Source organism: Larimichthys crocea, chromosome XII, assembly GCF_000972845.2.
Source record: "Larimichthys crocea isolate SSNF chromosome XII, L_crocea_2.0, whole genome shotgun sequence".
Lineage (NCBI taxonomy): Eukaryota > Metazoa > Chordata > Actinopteri > Sciaenidae > Larimichthys > Larimichthys crocea.
The window spans coordinates 22511906-22533202 of record NC_040022.1 but is presented as its reverse complement, the minus strand read 5'-3'; the positions used below and the strand labels follow the sequence as shown (position 1 = coordinate 22533202).

General features: G+C 42.8%; 3 protein-coding genes across 3 annotated transcripts; 2 read left to right on the top strand and 1 right to left on the bottom strand.

Moving 5' to 3' along the window:
• Positions 1-703: 703 nt before the first annotated feature.
• On the top strand, positions 704-2295 carry LOC104918865 (zinc finger protein 32). The gene is made up of 2 exons (XM_027285528.1): positions 704-998; positions 1207-2295. Exons 1-2 carry the CDS (start codon positions 827-829, stop codon positions 2274-2276), a joined length of 1242 nt encoding a protein of 413 aa, XP_027141329.1. The 5' UTR covers positions 704-826; the 3' UTR covers positions 2277-2295.
• Positions 2296-3891: 1596 nt separating this feature from the next.
• Positions 3892-16002, top strand: LOC104918866 (testis-expressed protein 2). The gene is made up of 12 exons (XM_027285523.1): positions 3892-4325; positions 7258-8593; positions 10108-10308; positions 10754-11036; positions 11218-11405; positions 11842-12042; positions 12675-12774; positions 13390-13522; positions 13644-13781; positions 14713-14922; positions 15015-15135; positions 15235-16002. The coding sequence occupies exons 2-12, from the start codon at positions 7388-7390 to the stop codon at positions 15379-15381; spliced, it is 2928 nt and encodes a 975-aa protein (XP_027141324.1). The 5' UTR covers positions 3892-4325; positions 7258-7387; the 3' UTR covers positions 15382-16002.
• Positions 15980-19777, bottom strand: LOC104918828 (60S ribosomal protein L3-like). The gene is made up of 10 exons (XM_010730692.3): positions 19662-19777; positions 18955-19147; positions 18526-18694; positions 18305-18440; positions 17492-17678; positions 17236-17396; positions 17019-17120; positions 16823-16918; positions 16176-16295; positions 15980-16085 (listed from the first exon to the last, which is right to left on the bottom strand). Exons 1-10 carry the CDS (start codon positions 19725-19727, stop codon positions 16026-16028), a joined length of 1290 nt encoding a protein of 429 aa, XP_010728994.2. The 5' UTR covers positions 19728-19777; the 3' UTR covers positions 15980-16025.
• Positions 19778-21297: the final 1520 nt, after the last annotated feature.

Genomic DNA, 21297 nt, shown 5'->3' with positions numbered 1-21297 from the left:
GCAGGCACGACATCACCTCCGGTTTGAGTCCTTCAGAATAAAAGCGTCAATTTCAAATAGAGATGGGTGAGAGAGGTGAATGTAAGAAATACAGTGGCAAAAACCTAAACTACATGAAACAACATTTAAACTACATGAAACTGAAACTGGAATCATAGTCGACTTCTAAATATTGTATATATACATAGATATAGTCTAGATAGATAGATAGATAGATAGATAGATAGATAGATAGATAGATAGATAGATAGATAGATAGATAGATAGATAGATAGATAGATACTTTATTGATCCCGAAGGAAATTCAAGCATCCAGTAGCAGCATGCAAAATAATATTAAACATACATTAGAATTAACCTATAACACAATAACCATATGTTAAAATTAACCTGAGATAGATCTAAATGTAAATATGTCCAGAGAAATTAAACATTTGTAGCCAAATTAAACATTTGCAGAGAAAATAAATATATAACCCGTGCTAAACATCTATACAAAAACTATATAAACCGTAGAAATAAAAATGTTTTAAAGTATATAGATATGAGAAAGAACTACAAATGGGGATAAAGGACTCTGTACAGTTAAATTAGGCTAAAATGAATGAATATATATTAAACTATCTACATGCATTAAAATAAATGATAAAACATTATCTAATTAATTCAAAGTTTAGTTTTTATAAATCTCCCGGACGTTCACTGTCGGAACTAAACAGTGTGACACCACACGGATGTAAACAACGCGCTAGCAGCGTTAGCTTCATCCAGGCGTTGAAAACAGCTGATACAGTTATCTATTTATTTAATTTATAATTAAGCAACGATGTCTTCGGTTGAGTATTTGAGAGAGTTTGTCAGCGAGCGACTGACTGCTGCCGCTGAGGAAATATTCAAAGTTTTTATAAAAACTATCGTCGAGTACGAAGAAGAGATCGACCGTCAGCGGAAACTGCTGCAAGCCGCCTGGAGACCTGAAGTGAAGCTACACCGGATAGGTGAGTGTGGTGTCACTATTTTAGTTATACAAAACAAAAGGAGTGTTTTATGTACATGTAATACAGCTTGTTACTGTTGTGGATGTTGCTCCACGCATGCGCACACAGTGCACTCTGCAAGCTCTGCAGCAGCTTAATGCTTTATATCTTCACAGTCATGTGATGAACACTTGATGTTGGGTAACTTTTGTCCTCCTCTCTTTTGCAGCTGAAGAGCCTTCACTGACCTGCAGCACAGTGGAGCATGCAGGTGAACGTGATGCCCCAGGACCCTCAACACCAGAAGAGACTAACTTCAACCTGAGCACAGAGGTCCCAGGACCGTCTCAGACCTGCACAGACGCGGAGGATAACACCTGGACCTACTGCTTAGGTGAAACTGACTTCAGGATGTCAGAGATAAAAGAAGAGCAGGACAGTCAAACGCAGGAGATCGTGAAGAGCGAGCAGGATCAGCCGGAGACGCACGTGTCTTATGAGATGCAGCCTGTTTCTTCAGCCCAGAGCGAGGACGACGATGGCGATGATGATGAGGAGCTGAAGGAAAGCAAAGGAGAGCAGACTGAAATGATGCAACAGAAAGGAAAGATATTGCAAGGACAAAGCGGCAGCGTCGATAAGGAGCGCCATGACAAACACGAAAAGGGACGCAGTTTTTTGCAAATAGATTGCCCTGCGTGTGGGATGGTATGCCAGTCTCCAGAGGAGCTGGTAACTCATTTAAAAGACGGCCACAACCAAACACATCATTGTAACATCTGCGGTAAAACCTTTGCCAATATTCGTTGCCTCCGGCTGCACAAGAGAATTCACACGGGCGTCAGAGAGTTCAAGTGCCAAGAATGCGATAAAACATTTTATAGAAAAGCGAATCTGACCGTGCATATGAGGACCCATTCAGGGGAGAAGCCGTATCACTGTGATGTTTGCGGCAAAGCATTCAGTCAGAGCCAAAACCTTACCATCCATAAAAGAAGTCATTCAGGGGAGAAGCCGTATCATTGCGGCCTGTGCGGCAAACTTTTCAACACGAGCAGTCACCTGAAAACACACATGAGATTCCATTCAGGAGAGAAACCGTACCCGTGCGACATCTGCGGGAAAAGCTTTCGCTACAGTGGAGATTTGGTTAGACATAAGACGACGCACGCGGCAGCTCCGTCACCAGGACAGGAACTCCAGTTTGGATCAAGAGGCCCGAGAGCCTCCACAGATTTAAGAGGAGCAGGAGGAACTCTGCACCAGCAGGGAGAGCAACTCTTTCATGTACCACAGTGAGCCGAGAGAGCAGCAGCTCCCCTCGGATGATCAGAAAGGAGGCGATCGTGAACACTCAGGAGTAACTCGAGTCAAATCCAAAGAGAAGACATTACAAAAGCAGAAGTGCATCTCCTGGATTTTACATACCAGTTAATACAATATTAAAGTCTGTATATGTTGTTCCATACGTAAACCAATGTACTGCATCATCACACTACCTACCTAATAAAGTGAGTTCCTTCATCAAACACCATTTTGTCAGTGATAAACTTTATTATCGGTGAGTTATTGAGCTTTGACTGTGAGGAGAGGGCAAAGATTGTGTTTCCTACCCAAGGAAGACGCACTTGAAGAGCTCGGTGTGAGATCTTCGTCATCAAAAGTCTCCTTTACAGCACGTGTGAGAACACCGTGTCCTTAAAATGAGACAATAAGAAGTCCTTTCCAGTCGATAGGTGTTTACTCATATTAGCATTTCGTCCCTGCTCCTCCAGAGCAGGTGAAAACATTTCTCCTTCTTCTGCAGTTTGGCCAACAGGTGGCAGCAGTCACACCCCAGCTGTTCTCCAGTAATATGGGCTGGATCTAGAGAAGTAATCTAGTACAAATCATCAGCACTGTTACACACCTTCACATCCTGCAACAGCATAATCCTTGGCCGAGTGTGAGTTAATAAAAGACTCACACCAAAGAATTTAAAACAGGAAGGGGAGCTGGAATAAACATGGAGTTACCTCAGATTTATTGAAACACTTATTGTTACCTCTAAAGAACTAACAGCACAGTGCCTCATCCTTCAAACCTCATGTGAGAACAGATAATAAAAAGATATCTCTGATATGGAGCTGGACAGGTAAACATTAACATTAAACTGTTATGTACAGAGAAATATTTACATAAATATGTATATTTATATATGTGAACAACAATTTAAGTTGTAGGCAGGATAAGGCAATGGTGCAGAGTGCTAAAATAAATGAGGTTTATGTAGCAGGTCATGAGGTAGGTGGATATACAGTATGCACAGCATGCATAGGTTGTGTATGAATGACAATATTTACATGTTAAAGAGCAAAAACTGGATTTAAGCAGTGAGAGTAAATAATTTACAGGTACAGTGGATGTTTGAGGCACAGGGGTTGTTGCTTGTAGAGTAACAGCAGCTTCTGGGCATCCAGGAGAATAAACCCGTCTGCAGGATTTAATGCAGCCAGCAGGTAAATGTCAGGTCATGCATGGTGAGGTTATTACCTTCATGACTGCTTCCCTGTATGCTGCTCTGGTGGCATGAGCAGAAAGAAATAATCCATGCACATCCTCAAAAAACAAAAACAAAAGCCAGATGTTGTCCTCACTTCTCTCACTCTACATTTATTTATTTTATTGTCATTTACCTACACTTAATAACAAAGATCACAGCTAATAAAGCCCCAACAGTGAGATTATGTGCAATTAATTAAAAGGACACACATCTCAGAGCTGGTGTGTTAATGAATATAAGGTATTTTGGCTTGAGCGGTAACTGGCATGATTTTTCCAGGTCGTGCAATTACATAAGTCTGCGTACAGAGGACTGAGGACTGCGGTGTCAGAGGGGGAGAGTTGAGCTTTTGACGCTGCGCGCACAGAGCAGAGAGGAGGAGTCGCTTCGTCAACTGTTGGCCTCTCGAGTCTAATCTGGATTAGAGTTTCCAGTCTAGTCTGCAGCCAGGACTCCTAATAATCACATTATTCTGTATTGAGTTGACGCCTCCTGCAGCAGGAAGGGAAGGAATAAACGATGTCAAGCGGTGGCAACGTCGCCGGCGCGTTTATCTTAAAGCTGAACGGTTTATTTCTATGCAAAATGTTTTAAAGGAGTTTGGCACGACGTAGATTTGCGACATTCATTCAACGAGTAAAGTTGAATGAATGATTTGTTTGTCGGTGGATGGTGTCCGCATCCTCCGTGTGCAGCGCACCGGGCTCTGCAGCATCCACACCGAGCACTGCAGCCTGCACCTGAAGCACATTTCTGCACAGACACTGATATCACAGGAGCAGCCGGGGCAAACATGCTGGAATCAGGTAAGTGTCTTTATTTTCACACGTAACACTTCACATGTGAGTGAGCTCAGGCTGAAAATGTGGTGATGCATCTCTCTTACAGCCTGGAGGAAAAAGTTTAAAGGGACAAAAGGGGACTCATTTGGATGTCTGAGTGATGTGTCTGTCAATAAACCTTTACTTGATGAGAATAAAGCTTCAGTAACAGTGACCATGTGATACCCAGGCAAACACACAGGCATGTGCCACATCATCGGGGTCAAACGGTAGTTTGAGGACAGGATTAAGCACAGGATATAAACAAAGTGTGATGCCAGACTGCAGAGTCAGTCCTCAAATAATCCAACTGGGATTTCACAAAGTTCTGTCTCCATTTTTTTTCATTTATCCCATTGTCAAAACAGGATAGAGAGACCAAGAAGAGGACACAGTTGGAGAGACATGATTTTTGTTGCCAGGATTTCAATCCCTTACTAACGTCATGGATAAAAGTGATTTATTCCTCTACCTTTTAATCCATTTTAATTGACCTACTGTCTCTTTGATAGACACCTGCCTCATCATAAGCAAACACACAACATCTGATATTAGTTCCTCATAATACCTCCTCATTAATATGCCCAATACTTTCACAAAAAATCAAGTCAAGTTCGTTAACTTTCTCCACACCAAATGGAGTCGTATAGAGTGTCAGCAACCACCACCAGTCATGTAAAGTCCTCCACTCATACACATTCAAGAAAACTACTGTAGTTGTATCAGAAAAGATGAGAACCAGAGCAGAAACGTTTCAATCAATTATTGACTGATTGGTGTTTTTTTATCAGCCTTTAATTGGTTCAGTCAGTTTTAAAGCAAACATTTTAAATCTTCTTTGATTCTTGCTTTTCAAATGTGAGAGTTTCTTACTTTTCTTTTGATTCTTGCTTTTCAAATGTGAGAGTTTCTTACTTTTCTTTGATTTATGTCACTGGAAACTGAATATATTTGGCTTTTTATCATAGAAAGTGACTTGCTCTCAATATTTTTTATATAATAGAGAAAATAATCAGTTGCAGCTCTAACGTGACTTTTCTTTCCTTTGATAAGTCAAATGCAGTTGTAAAAAAAAATGTCAATATTAAGTACATTTAACTTGGAGCAGCTTGCGGCTCTGTTTCCTCCCTCACTTGCTGTTTATTTCAGAACCAGGCAGGGACATCAAAGAGTTTTTATGTTTAACTATATTTAAAATATATATATATATATATATATAAAATTGTAAAATATGCTCCACTTTCCATTCTCGAGGGACAAACCCAGAACTGGTGCTTCTCTGATGTTTATTCTTTCTTCTTGCTCCTGAAGAAATTCAACCACAGTCCTGACTGGAAGGCAGCCAAATCCCCAGCTGACTCCATATTCAACAGAACAGCAAAGGTTCTCCTCTCCCTGTCAGCACGAACTGATCCAAATTGACTCCGAAGTAGAAATTGATTAGGGTAATGCAGGGCTGTCTGGGGCACTTTAAGCACTGGCGGTAGCAGCACTTTTAGTTAATTAGACTTGACAAACAGCCCAGCAGGTCTTTGCTAAAATGAATAATTCTCTTTATAAACAGTGTGCAGACAAGTGAAGAGATAAGGCATTGGTAACATGGTAACAAACGACTTTCTGTAGCCTTGAAAATTGGTTTCATTCAGGTCAGGGCTAGAATTTATAACAGCACAATAACCGATCATTGCTCAAGTCTTACTACTGTTTTCTGTTGCTGCTTTTATGTACAAATGTGGCCTCTAAACTAGTTTGTGACAACACTGTCACCCTCTATTGAATTTTCTGCTTTGTGAGGAGAGGAATCTGGTTGCAGCTGCTCTGTGAACAAGAAGAGTAAAAGAAACAAACATGAACTCCTGAAATCCTACACATTGGTCCTTTAACTTAACTTTACGTTGATTAGGTCTGCTCATAAAGCCAGACTACATATGACAGTCTTAAGTAAATGACAGAGTAATCTGAAAATGTATCTGCGACTGAAAGACACACTGATTACCCGTTCATGTCCCAGGTGTCTTAATTTCCTGTCGTGAAAGCCTGTTTAATATGGAGGATTACAATTAATCCACTCTCAGTCTGGATCGTACTGTAGCTGTTGACTCTCAGTGAGTTGGGCTGTGCAGCCTGTCCGCCATGCATGCATGTCAGTGATTGCCACATGTAAACAGCCTGTGGAGGGCTTGTTATAGATCCATACACTCTCAGAGCCCTGATTTCCCAGAGGGAGTGTCTAATTATCGGGCTTTCGAAGGCGTAATGGACAGCGGTGAGGGTGTGGTGGAAAGAAAGGAGCTTGTTTTCCCGGTTATATTCATGACACAGAGAAGCTTAAGCCTTACTGATTGTAACTGAGCTCTTACTCTGAGTTGTAACAGATATTAATATGGGACAAAGTGACAATCAAAAGCCGTGGTGTGCATGTTGGTTATAAAGACACAGATGGAGATGGATGAATGTGGATTAATATATTTTTATATCATCACAGATGAAGTTGTTCTCTCCTGTTTAACTGATGTAAACACAACAGAAGAAAACATTACACCAGTATTGTACTGGGAATCTTGGATAAGACAAAGGCACAAACAAGACTAATGAGTCACTGAATCTAAATTGGGATTAGCTGTGACTATGGGATTAAAGTCTCAGAGCTACCGACTCCTTATGATGAGTCCAGAAACAAAGCACCCATCCTCCCCCACATTATCTCAGACAAAATATAAACTGACAGCACACACAGCGAGTGAAACACTCAAGTTCCCTGTATCCCTGCAGAGGAAGAGTCAAAATGACAGAGAAAGTAGAGAGGAGATGAGAAAGAAATGTTGAGAGGTGAAAGGAGAGAGGGATGTTGAGTTTGTTGTTGATGTTCGAATAATCATGTTTCAATATGTTTGCTTGTTTCTCACTATATTTCCAGCATCCAACATGATGGACTATGAGCAACCCAGCAAGTCTACCAGCTCTAGTGCCATGCTTCATGTCTTCTGGGACTGCTGCGCCATTTTGTTGACCACATTCTCACAGTAGCACCTTGTTGACAGGCTGCAATGGAGGAGAGCAAGCTCATCTTCAGCCTGGACCGCCATGATGAAGGTCCCATTGTGGCTTTTTCCAAAGATAAACCACAAGGCAGGGAGAGCCAGCCTGACCTCACCCTCGGGATGGATTTGGACCTGAGCCAAGGCCACCGCTCTCAGCCCCCCTACTTGACTCACTCTCCTTCATCCCCGGGCTCTTTAGCTGATCTATCAGCATCATCAGCAGACTTGCTCGTCACCATCAACCTTGTCAAATCCTCCTCCACAGACCTCGACCCGAGCGAGAGCAGCTCTCTACGAGGCAAACCTCTGCTCAGCCTGGTCAAGTCCCTGAGCACAGAGATTTCCCGCCGGGTTGAGCCGGAGGTCAACCTCTCCAAATCAGACTCGAAGCTGCATTTACATCCCTGGAAGCAGCCCACCCATCCAAAGATCCCAGAGGCCAGGCCTGAAGCTGGAGAACTGAGTGAGAATGACGACTGGGTATCACCTCTTTCCACAGGGAGTATACCTCTCGCTGAACCCCGGAGCAGCTCGCTGATCGCCGAGTTCGAGGACACACGGAGGAGGTTCTCTGAGGCCATGCAGGATCCACTGAGCATGCTGAGTAAGATCATGGGGGACGAAAGCTCAGGCAGCCCCAAGCAGGGGAGGGCTGCTGCTGCTGCTGCTGCTGCTGTTGGAGACTCACCTGCTTCCCAAGGCAGCTGTGGAAAAGATGTGGTCAGTGAAGATGTGGAGCTTAAGTGCCGGAAGAGAACTGATGGTGAACATAGGTGTGTGTCTGACACGCCATTGAGAAGAATCCAACAGGGCTCCTTAATAAAGTCCACCACCTCCCCAGAACGCCACAGCAGAGACAACAATTACGAAATCCGCACTTATGGAGATATGATTCAGGTGGTGGAGCTCCAGAATGGATCCAGAGGGACTCATCATAGAACTTACCCCCAGTCTCGAGTCACAGTGCCAGGCTCATCACTGCCTCTTTACTGGCTCCTCCCTGTGGGTCTTCTAGCCTATGGTTTCTTTGTGTTACCCCTGCCCTCCTATATGACAGGTCTGTCTGTGGGGATTGCATGTGGCTTCATGTTGGGCCTGGTGGTGGTGTTTATGTTTGCCCCGCGTAGCAACAAGGGTTCTCGTTTGAAAAGAACCAGACCCCTGAATATGGAGCCGCTGGACGGGGAGCTCACAGATCCACAAATCCTGGAGGTAATCAAACACAGAGAGGCGTCTCTCTACTTTCATCCAAACTTCACTCCTCTGTTTCTTTGCAATGTATTACACAAGTAGTGTAGCAGAGAGCTAATGACCGGGACATTTGTACATATGTATTTATTATCATGATATTATTTACAATTGAAAATTAGCAAGTCTACAACTTTTCTAACAGCCAAACATCAAGCAAGTGCAACAACACAAGACATAGCAGCCAGCTAATATTACTTACTAGTCCAACAACAGAAACCCAGCTCGGCGTCTGTCTTTCAGCTTTTCATTTAACGAAGCTCTTGCCAACAATTAAAAGTCAGTCCAGATTTACTTGACCTGGCAGCTTCTTGCTCTGTCACTCTCTCCTTTTCTCTTTTTTAAATTTCCTCTGACAAAATCATCTCTGTCCATAGAGTCTGCTGAGCCTGTTTACATTGCCCACAAGCCCAGCTCCTGTTCTGGCACAACACTGGCTTTCCTCCCTGTCCAGCCATTCCCCCCACACTTGTTGCCTGAAAACCTCTTCTCCACACCTGTTGTATAAACACTCCCTGCTATCAAATATTTTAACTGACATTTAATATGGAAAGAAAAACAAGGCGTGTCAACACATGACAGCTTTGGAGTTTTTAGCCATTTCTTTATTTTTCTTTATTCATGACCAATAAATTAAATCCCCATCAGCCTTAGCCATGCTTTGTGCTCATTGGCAAATGTCAGCACGCTGATACACTAACATAAGACGGTGACGATGATGAACATCAACATCGTAACATGCTGACATTAGAATTCAGCTCAAAGCACTGCTGTGCTGCTCGGTATACAGAGAAACCTCTGCAGCTGTACCTCTTGTTTCCCTAGCACTGATTTGGTTGTATGGAAATGAGCTCAAATGTTTGTTCTGCAGGGTGAAAGACCAAAACAAGAAACAAACAGCAGCCATGTGAGTCATTGGGATGGGTACTAAAGATAGTGCTGTCAGACCTCCTTAATGGATTAGTTTGGAGGTAATTACTGTATAAAAAAAAAACTACCATCAGGCACAGCAGTTTCAGCATCTTAAGAGCAGGTTATTTTGATAATAGCTTTCTCACAGCACTTCTAGACAGCTCTGCTGAGAGGGTGAGGCTGGCTGCTTCAATAAATGCGGAGTTAGCAGGCTTGAAATGAACTTTACGAGGAGGATAGAGGACTTACTAACAGCAGGCTATTTCAAAGACTTGTCCACAGTGTTAAATGAGACAGAAGCATTCTGCAATGTCTCATGTTTCCCCTCCTGCTGAGCCGTATTGTCACAGTTTGCACCACTCACTGTGACTTTCATTTGCATGGGTAGGGACTTTGCTAGATTTTCTGATATATGTGTATAATATATTGTCAGTTTGAAGCACCTAAATATAGCATAAACACAGCTTTCTGTGTAGTTCATCTGAAAGGAAAATGTGACGTGATTTGTGACTCACTGTGTGTTTATATCCTGTCGGGTTTAACACTCTTATAATTTTTCTCTCCAGGGCTGGATGAATGAGACGCACAGCTACGACCCTGAGACTTTCCACCCCTCCATCACACAGTCTGTCCATGTCACCCTGGAAGGCAGCCAGCTGCGCCTGGCATACCCACGTGCCAATATCTCCCGGTGGGCAGGGTTCGACGAAACGGCCCATGAGGCTTCATTTTTGCGTTCACGCACTTACCAGCTGGCTAACTGTAAGGTCAGTGCTTTTGCAAAAGAAAAAAAAAAAAAATATATATATATATATATAGATATATATTCTCATTTCTGGGTCCCAGGGAAGCAAACCTGTCCCTCAGAGGGGAGTTAAAAGAGAGAGGCAAGGTGACCTCTTGCCTGAACTCTCTTCTCTCTGCACCCACATTGTCATCTAACACGGAGGTGAAAGACCAGGGGGATTACGACTGAAGTGATGATGCTCTGAATAAACTAGACCCGGCTGCTGTCTCATTCGCATATTCAGGCAGGCGACAGTGGCTTCCAACGGGGTAATAGAATAACGCTAACACCTAATCAATGTGCGAAGTGCTTTGGCAATGGGAAACTGCCAAGGCAATTTCTGCCTGCCAGCATCTTTTGTAGAAAGAAAACGTTGATGACACTTTTCTTTTCTCATACCTCACTGTGTTTCATTTTTATTCCAGGTGTCCCTGTTGCCGCCTGGTTTGGCTCGCAAGAGGGTGTGGAACAAGAAATACCCCATCTGTATCACTCTGGCTGAAGGGGAGGTAGGGGAGGAGAGTGTGGCTGAAGGGCAGGAGGAGGAAGAAAGGGCAGAGAGACATATCGTCCCCGACCAGCAGCTTCCTGTCACCCTGCACCTGTTTGGCCGCACAGGGAGAGAGAAGGAGGAGTGGTTCCAGCAGTTCCTGTCTGCCTCCCGGGCTGGAGCCCAGAAAGAAAGTGTGAGCGGGGAGGAGAACACAGGTAGGATGATGTTTCAGTTCATAGTGAATGGGAGCAATTAAGCTGGGGAGAGGGAGATACTGAATGTAGACTGATTTTGCATGCATTTAGTCACAGTTGAATCAATGCAATGAGTTCAGGACAGATTCATATTGAGATTCCTTACCAGCTCCTTCACGCCTGTCTCTTCTCTGCCACTCAGAAACACCATGCAGTGGAGACGCTGTTAAAGGAAGCACAGAGGAGCTGCACGACTTGCCCGGAGCTATGAAAACAAGAACGCTATTGGACTACAGCAACTACATGACTCAACTTATTGTCTCACAGAGTTACAATCCCACCCCCAGCCCCTGCCATAATGAGATGGGAAGCCCCACAACCCACAGGAAGGTCAATAAACAACACATTTTTAGTTTTTAGCCCCAGCATTACATGAGCAGATATCAGAACTCTGCTCTACTTACCCTCTGCATGTCGTGCTAATATTCTACATAACTCCCATTGATCAGGGTTGGTCAATTTCAGCAATTCCTGTTCCATTGTTCTGCCCTGTGCTCAGACCAGCGTAAGATGCTGGCTCAGCCAAACACATCCTTGCTGATATCAGGTATCACCTGGCTGGATATTAATAGGGGCCGACTGTGGTACATCTGCAGCATACCTAAACAAGCTGCTAATCTTGGCTTTGGTGGTTTGGGCTTGGCACCCCACGTAGACACAGTCTGTCTTAATGCTTAGTGGAGGTCGATGCAGAATTATGCAGAGGTAGATGCAAATTAGCATAGAAATGGTACTATCGGGACAAATAACATCTTATTTCCTGCAGATTCACAATGAAGAGCATGGATCTGGAGGTCAAGCTGGAATTGAGCCCAGCTCAGGTTCAGGAACAGGGGGATGCTCTGCAGAGGGTCAGCCCACATGGGTGAACTCCCTGGTGGGGAGAATCTTCTGGGACTTTCTCCAAGAGACGTACTGGACGGATCAGGTGGCACACAAGATCCAGAAGAAACTCAGCAAGATAAAGGTGAGGGTGGATGAGGAGGATGGTGATTTATTTTTTTTCAAGGAAACTGAAGGGTGACAGAATTGGTCATTTGCACATTTCCATCTTCATTCATCTTCATATTAACACCATCAACAACAGCATCATCAGTGTCATGTTGACTAATGACATGGCTGATGATGATATGACCTGAACATCAGAGCGGGTTTTGTGCACAAGGTCAAAAGATGTGACATTAAGGTACATCAATGCTGCAGCGCTCTTTCCTGTGTGTGCGTGTGTGTGTGTGTGTGTGTGTGTGTGTGTGTGTGTGTGTTTGAAAGTCTGCTGATAATGCACTCCCCCTGCTTCCAAAGGAGCACTGATGACACCGCAGCATCTCATTACTCATTTCCTTCTCTCCTCTTTGACACACACCATCCATTTACTCCACTATCTTACTACTGTACAAACACACACCACACACACACACACACACACACACACACACACACACACACACACACACACACACACACACACATTTGTTTGTTGTAATTAAATCCCTCTCTCTCTTCGTTTTACACATTTGATAAAAGTGAATGTCTGATATGAAAACAGCGTGTTTACTACTACTAATAATAATAAGGTGTTGTTTGTTTGTCTCATTATAGTTGCCATACTTTATGAATGAGCTGACACTGGCTGATCTGGACATGGGCACATGTCTGCCTCAAGTCCTCAGCACCTCCAAACCTACACTGGACCGCAGAGGTATGTTGCTCTGGATCATCTATACATGCTCTTGACCTTTTAATTATTTGCCATGCTAGCATCATGGCAAGGCAAGGCAAGTTTAGCACCACCAGCAAGTCAAAGTTTTCATATATGTCATGGTTGGATTGGCACAAAGTTTGGTACAGCCATTTATGGTTTCCAGATTATTTATTTTAACGACTTTGGTGAGCTTTTGAATTTTTTCCTCGAGTGCCACCATGAGGTTCATATTTGTGGGTTTGAGTAAAATGTCTCAAATATTGGATGGTTTGCCATGAAATTTGTTCCATGTGAGGAGAGATTTCCTCGGTCAGATACATTGCAGTTTGTTGTGCCCGTCCTTAAAGCTTTCTATTGTTTCCTGCTCAAGCACAAGCGAACAGGATTAGCAATCCTCTTGGCCTTGACTAAGCTCAACTGACAATAACACGCCTGAGCTAACCTGTACTAGTCTGATGCCCCTTCTTGCAACAACACCGTGCCAGGTCGGCTCTAGAAGAGCTGTTGGCCTCCAAACCAATCTCAAGCTTTAGATTAAAGTTCATTAAGAAATCTGAAGCATTACCAGCTACCTGTGAGCAGTTTTTTCCTTCCCTACGTTTTATCCCCAAGGCTTGTGGCTGGAGCTGGAGTTGGTGTACACAGGTTGCCTTCAGATGACCCTGGAGACTAAGATGAACCTGTGCAAGCTGGGTAAAGATGGAGAGGACGAAGCTCACAGCGTTCCAGACACCCAGCAAGTTGGGTGAGGCCCATCTCAGTTTCATATTCCTCAGTAGGTAAAGAGAGATTGTGGAGGTGGATTAAACATGCTTGAGGAGAAATTAGTTTCTAAGTTTAAGAGATATCACTGGTGTGTTTTTCAGCTCTAAGCCCAGACTGTGTATACTGGCCGATAGTGATGAAGAGTCATCCAGCGCAGGCTCGTCTGATGAAGAGGAAGTCCCCCTCTCTGAGCCACAGGGGTTGGTGGGTGATAAGAGCACAGCAGTAGCAGCTGAAGGGTAAATTAACAACTTTAATGGCGTTTTTTTACTACAGAGATAAAATATAAATCATTATTAAATCATAGGTCGCAAAAAATGACCTGCACAAAATGACCTGCACAAAATGTCAGGCACAAGTCAAACTAGTAATGGTCATGTCAATTGCAATTTTGACTTGGCACTAGTCTAGCACAGGTGGACTTAATGACCTTAATGATGTTGCACTTCCACAGTAATGACAATGTAGTGCAGCAACATTCCAGCTGTGTCCAGCTGTGCTTCACTGCACTGTCAAAGTCAAATGTCTTTGGCAAAAGGGTTTATGAATATGATTCTTTTGGAAAAACCATGTTACGACATTTAAAATAAAAAAATACAAAAAGAAAAAAACAAAAACAGAAACGCTAATGAAACGTGTAGTTATTGTTCTTGATGTCATTTCAATTTAATCCACTTTAAATTTTACGGGTCTGGAAAAATGTATCCAAAACTGCATCTGACTTAAATATAGTCAGATATCTTGTAGATTTTGTAGATTTCAGATGAAACGTCATGGTCATAACTACCACTTGGATGCTGACATGAATAGTAGTTTACAAGCCAAATAAACTGTAGAAATGGGTTGCATTAAAAGGTCATTTTTATGATGTATCGAGAAGTGGAAAATGCTTGAATGCTTCAATGTAATTAAATGTGTGAGTGCTGATCTACTCACTATGCCTTGTTCAAGTGTATGAAGAACAAAAAACAATTATATATAATGAACACATAATAATATGTACATGTATAATCTTTGTAAAAGTAGTAATATTCTGGGGGTCTTAAGTATGGAAACATCGACATGTGAAGTATAAGTTACTGCTGAGGGAAATATGATGTTTCAACGGCAGTCATTTTCCGAATCACAGTCGTCTGCTACATTTTCGCTCTCGTCCTTATCCTCCCCCAGGCACACCGGTGGCAGCACAAGTAGGAAGATCTTGAGGTTTGTGGACAAGATAGCAAAGTCTAAGTATTTCCAGAAAGCCACAGAGAACGAGTACATCAAGAAGAAGATAGCTGAGGTGTCCAACATGCCTCTGATGCTCAGCGTTGAGGTCCTGGAGCTCTCTGGCACTCTGGCTATCAACATCCCACCACCCCCTACTGACAGGATATGGTACTGAGTTTCTCTCTCTGTATTTTCATATCACAAACTCAAAGGTGTCTTTCACTGTCACTCAGTTTTTATCTCTCGTTCTGTCCCCACAGGTACAGTTTTCGGGTGCCTCCCAGGCTAGACCTTCATGTGCGTCCCACACTCGGGGAGAGGGAGGTCACTTTCACTCATGTCACTGAGTGGATCGAGAAGAAACTGCAGTGCGAGTTTCAGGTCAGTCTATCATGAAACGTCTTCCATATATTCAAAAACAATACCTAAATTGTAATCATTGCACTTATTATTAGTTTGCTGTCCTTTGTCCCTCGACAGAAAGTGTTTGTCATGCCAAATATGGATGACCTATATCTGCCGCTGATGACATCTGGCCTGGAAAACCCATCTGCATCCCACCAATCCTCAGTCCATTCCTCATCCCACCAGTCCTCCATGGAGTCCCAGGATTACCTGTCAGAGTAGAGCTCATTTGAGGCCACAGATGGGATTGTGTCAATGCAAAATGGGCACTGTGCAGTTGTTGCTGTGAATCTCTGACAGATTCTGAGGCTGCTGCAGCTGCGTGCCAGCTCTGTGCTCGTCATCACGAGGGCGTTCGTTGTAACCAGTGCAGGATAGATGCCTCCTGAGGACTGTGAGCATGGTGCTACAGTGGCCCCTACTGTGAAGATAGTTGAATTCTAATTAATACCATGACAAAAGTGAAAGCACATCCCAAAAGGGAACTTTTGTGTCTAATGCCAACCCTGATAAAAGATGCAAGACTCAAAAAAACTGGATGTCTTTACTGCACGTCAAAACAAGATGTTGTTGATGACTTAAAAGAACGCCCATTGAACAAAGCATCCATCCATTTTCTAATCCTGTGATCCTTCTGTTGACTGTAAGTTGGAACAAACTAGAAACTGAAAAAGATGGAGATGATGCCCTGATCTGATTACGTTCAATCATTGGTGCATGTCATTTCTGAACAGTGTTAATGCTGCTCGTGGATTTAACAGTGAATAAAACCTGTTCAAAACTTTAAATCTATGTCAATTGAATTCAAACTGCACACAAATTGGTAGAGGTTGCCATTAAAACACAGTTTTATTATTATATCAGAATCAGGCCTCCTCGGACAGAGGCTCCGGCACTGTTTTCTGGACATCCTTCTTCAGTGGCCCCTGCAAGTAAACCAGAGGTCAGTGTTAAACCAGTGCAGAAGGATTCAGAAGTGATAACTGGTGTGTCCACCAAACCTTTCTCACACTCACCATGAATGCCCTCTTCTCCTGTGCAGTCTGGAAACGGCCATAACCAAACTTGGAGGTGGTGTCAATGAATTTGAGCTCGATGGTCTCCAGGGACTTGCGAGATGTGTGCACAAGCAGAGACTGGAGGGGAATAACACACGAGATGCTGTGCATGTTCTGCAATGATGTACTAGGAGGCTTACTTTTCTCTTTGAGAGTAAAATACACTCAACGAAAATATGAGTGCAACAGATTTGTCTTTTGCTATTTTTAAGTAAAAGACCTATAACGACGACCTCAAAATATGATAAAATATCTGTTAGAATCTGCCCAAAAAACTGTATCTGTATTCCTATGTGAAATAGCCATAGTTCAGTGCCTAATAAATGTTTTTTAACATAGAACTGCACATTTTAGAGTGGCCTTTTATTGTCATTGGTCCAAGGGACTGATGATTTAGAGACATAGACACATGCTGTTTAATCAACATCTTAATATCCCAAACCTGTCAGGTAGATGGATTATGTACGGCTCATTAACATTGATTTGAACAAATTTATGAACAAAATTTGAGAGAAATAAATCTTTTTGTGTTTAGAAGAGGTCTTAGATAACGTAAAGTCAGATACTGCAAGTTTTAAAATTAAACTTTCAAAATCATACTGTACCTTTCTGAGGGTGAGGACACGTTTCTTAGCCCCGACCACACAACCCTTCACCATGAGAAAATCATTATTCACTTCACCATAGTGGGGAAAGCCTCCCTACAGGGACAATCGGAAGACGACAGGGAACACGGATGATCAGTGTTTACATTAGTGGGTAGATTTTTAGTACATTATAATCTTGTCACAGAAAAATTACCATGGGCGTAACAGTCTTCTGGCTGGTGTCATAGTTAGTGGAGGCATTGTTCCGGATCACCTTTCCATCCTGGATGTGCACACCCCTACCAACACGGTAGATCTGAGGACACATAGAGTTATGGTAAACCTACCTACATGTACTTGTATTTATAGCGCTTAGAATGATTGATGATGAAGTTTTCTGGGTGAAACTGGACTCCTAACTATCAGCTTACCTTCTTGTTGATCTCAGTACGGTGGTTATAACCCTTCTGACCAGCACGAGCTATAGTGTATCCCACACGGGCTGGATGCCAGGCTCCAATACAGGCCACCTTCCTCAGACCCTTGTGAGTCTTCCTAGGAAGCTTCTTTGTGTGCCAGCGGCTTGTCACACCTAGCAGCACAAAGAGCCAACAATAATTATACGTCAGAGTACATTTATTTTACAAGAGCTTGGGCCAGCACAACTAATCAGAGCATGTTTCCAACCTTTAAAGCCATGACCCTTGGTTACTCCAATGATGTCAATCATCTCATCCTGGCTGAAGACGGCAGAGACAGGCACAGCCTGCTCCAGGTGCTCCTTTGCCCAGTCCACCTTGTCCGAGATGCTTCCCCCATTTAGCTGCACCTCCATGATGTGGGCCTTTTTCTGTTTTATAGGCACCAGTCGCATCTGGAAATAGAGAAGCCCGAAAACTGTTACTGAAAGGAGTCCAAAATTATAGAAAAGCACTTCATGATTACTAAAATGTCAGAAAGAGTCTTGAACCTTTGAACCTACTATGTTTTATAAGATATCCCCTGTCCTGTTTTATAATTAGATTTATGATTCAGCACAAGATCATTTTGAACTCTCTAACATCAGGAAATTACCATATTTGAAAGCATGTTTTTATCTTATTGTGAAGCTGAAATCTTCCTAGAAAAAACTTATCCTAGCAACACTGTTAAAGAGTTGGCTGATCTTCATATTGTTTGCTGCCAACAAGGTTTTCCTCTGGCAAAGACTGGGTGACCAGCCAGGTTCTGCCCTGAGAAGTATTTTTAGACTGCTATTTGAAACGGCACCCTCCAGTGCTACACACAGACAGAGCACTGTGGACAGCTCAGAGATTTGGGATGTGGCAACTTTTCTTTCCATACCATGGGGTCAGGTGGATAAGTGATACTTCTGCCCTTTGGATTGTAGATAGCTGCCAATCATTAGACAAATGAAGTCTGACTGATGTGGGATGAGACGACAATTGTTGTTGTGTTTCTAAAACTGAATTGAATTTCATTGTGAGCTTGTTGGCCTACCTGAGAGTGAACAATAACCCTTATTGATGAACAGTATTTCTTCATCTTGTCAAAATCCTTGTCCAGCTGTTTCTTTCCTGTCTCATCCTGCCACTTCTTACTGTACTTGGTGAAGGCCTTCTTCTTGCTCTTGTACCTGAAACACAAAACATTTAGATCTAAAAAAAATAGCAGTTTTTAGTAAGGCTGTACAAGTTGGGCAACAACGTGTAATCACACACCAGCTTTTATAAAATCTGCGCTTGCACTCGTCACTGAGATGCTCCGCAAAGATGGTCTTGAGGGCACGCAAGCCACGGATGGTCTTGATGTATCCCACGACCCCCACCACGATGACTGGAGGAGTCTCAATGATGGTGACTGCCTCTACTTCCTCTCGCTTTGATTGCTCTGAAGAAGAAACATGAAAAATATGAGTTTGATGAGTCAATATTCAGTAAAGCTCAATCAAACATTACATTTTAAGGGTGGCATTTCTCACTAGTGCTTCCAGAAGCTAAGCTGCACTAGGTAGGGTATGATGTAACACCTAATCTTGGAAGGAGCCCACCCATTATCCTCTCAAACAAACAGAAACAATCACTCAAAGTGAATCTATTTTCCTCAATCCTCCCAAGCATTCAAGTTGTTGTACGTCCACTCGTGCATACTAAGGGCAGTGCGGTGCATCTCCCTCAGCGTGTGGGTCATGCCAGCCTTGTATCCCAGGAAACCAGCGAGGTGGACAGGTTGGCTTGGATCATCCTTGGCCCACGTACGCACCCTGCCCCTATGCTTCTTGCTACGCTTGTGGGGCAGGAACCCCATGTGTCCATGGCGGGGTGCATGGAATTTGCGATGAGACTGGAAAAGGACATGAGAGATGAAACTACATGGAAATGTAACCAGGTGTGTTACAATGATTTTCACAATAACACTACAAAAATTGCAGGCGTAGCTCAAGAAGAGGTGCAGTAAAATGTAGACCTTTGTCCTGTTTTTTAACACCTGTTTCTGGCCTGATTTCTAACTATGTTTAGATATTAAAATCCTAATATGAAGGTCCTCTGAAAATAGCAACAAACTCAAAATAATAAGAATAATAAGAGTCAAATAATCTTCTCTGTCCAGTTTCTCCATTAATTGATTCAGAAACCCAGGACAGGCCCATTAATTTAAAAAATTTAGCCATTTCAGTGTTCCACGTGGTGTCCTCGAAGGCGGCCATTACAAGATAACGTTTCAATATGTTCCCCTACAAACCCAGATGGCCAAACAAAGTGACACATGCACACATACAGAAGTCAAAAGACAGACAAAATGCAAATCAGTGTATCCTTTGTAGTAGAAAAGAACCAAAAATATGAGGAGCACTGACCATGTCTGCGCACTGTCCAGTCGAGGGATAGAAAGAGAGAGGGACCAGTGCTGATCTAAGTGTCATACATAAGATGATACACAGTGTGAGGGCTCTAATTTGGTGTTTGGCCCAGCTGAGGAGCCGTATTCACTTTCAAAAAAGGTGGCTGTGCCAAGTTCTGACTGAAGGAGACAGATAGGAGGAGGGAAGAGGGTAAACACGGAGGTCTGAGGGGGGGCAAGTAGACAGGAACCACATGACCAAGAAAGGAAGTTTTAATTGTCATGATGCCAACATCCACTTGATCTGCTTTAGGACGGTCTTTTCTCTTCCTTTAGAGAAACTTTTCCAAAATAACCAGGAGCTACTATAAAAACATGGCTGTTTGGGGTGTCGATCAGTTCAGTTGGTAAAGCATCCGCCCGATTAGGGCCGAAGGCTCAGCAGCGGCCCAGGGTTCAAATCCGACCTGCGGCATGTCATTACCCATCTCTCTCTCCCCACATTTTTGTCACTCTTCAGCTATCTCTATCGAAAATAAAGCTTGAAAAGGCCAAAAAATATTTAAAAAACATGGCTGTTCCACATGGTGGACTCTCTGGATGAGGACCTGCTATGTCTTGTGGGAAAAAGCAAGCCTTGTGACTGTGAATGTGGAAGTACCAAAAACTGCAGTTCCCTAAAGTTAGGCAGAATTAACAGCATGGCTGCTTTGATTGACAGGTGGGTGCCATTACAAATGGCTTGCTTGAGCACCCAGGCATCGTTCACCCCACCTTAGGTCTGCCGATGACCCACGTCTTTGCCGATATTTAGATTAGAGGCAGGACTGCCAACATGGCGACGGCAAGAAGCACCACACTCTGTGCTTCACAACAACTCATCACAGGTACAACATCCATTCTTTATACTGTCAATGGTCTGTAGATATAAAAGGCTCATTGTAAGGTAATAACAATTCTTAATTTCATAATCAGAAACAGGTTCATTGCCAAGTAGGTTTTCACATATAAGGAATTTGTCTTGGTGTTTTTGGTGCAATGAACAATAAAAAAAAATCAAATAAAAATAAATATAATATATATAAAGGAAGATAAGAAAATATCAATAAATGTGTAACAGTATGTTTTTAGGATAAAAAGAGCTGTACAGTTTTGTGCAGGAATGTGCACGTACTTGCCAGGTGCGAGAGTTCATTAGTATGCAGAACATTTAAAACGTGAAAGACATTTAATAATCTATCTATCTATCTATCTATCTATCTATCTATCTATCTATCTATCTATCTATCTATCTATCTATCTATCTATCTATCTATCTATCTATCTATCTATAAAAATAAATAAAAGGTAAATTGTGATTTTACACTAATGAACACGGAGATATGAATATTATATTCCATAATCTACAAATAGAGCACCATAAATCTGACACACTGGACCTTTAAAGAGCATTTGGACTGTGCTCCAGCTCTGCACCACCACCACCTTGCTGCATGTCACCGCTACAACAGCTCCACCTGTGACCTTTCCCCTTCGACCTTCTTGCTTTTAAACGATATATTTTAGGCTTGTGTTAAATTCCTAGTCAGACATTCATACTGATCATTAACCCCGGAATAATAAACGGAATAAAACTTATTATAATAATATCA

Coding starts and splice junctions, on each gene's coding strand:
- LOC104918865 (XM_027285528.1), top strand. CDS start 827: ATGTCTTCGGTTGAGTATTTGAGAGAGTTTGTCAGCGAGCGACTGACT. Junction 999..1,206: donor AGTGAAGCTACACCGGATAG/GTGAGTGTGGTG, acceptor TCTCTTTTGCAG/CTGAAGAGCCTTCACTGACC.
- LOC104918866 (XM_027285523.1), top strand. CDS start 7,388: ATGGAGGAGAGCAAGCTCATCTTCAGCCTGGACCGCCATGATGAAGGT. Junction 11,406..11,841: donor GCCCCACAACCCACAGGAAG/GTCAATAAACAA, acceptor TATTTCCTGCAG/ATTCACAATGAAGAGCATGG. Junction 13,782..14,712: donor ACAGCAGTAGCAGCTGAAGG/GTAAATTAACAA, acceptor ATCCTCCCCCAG/GCACACCGGTGGCAGCACAA.
- LOC104918828 (XM_010730692.3), bottom strand. CDS start 19,727: ATGACACTTAGATCAGCACTGGTCCCTCTCTCTTTCTATCCCTCGACT. Junction 19,148..19,661: donor CTGGACAGTGCGCAGACATG/GTCAGTGCTCCT, acceptor GTCCTTTTCCAG/TCTCATCGCAAATTCCATGC. Junction 16,296..16,822: donor GTGTCCTCACCCTCAGAAAG/GTACAGTATGAT, acceptor ATTCCCCTCCAG/TCTCTGCTTGTGCACACATC.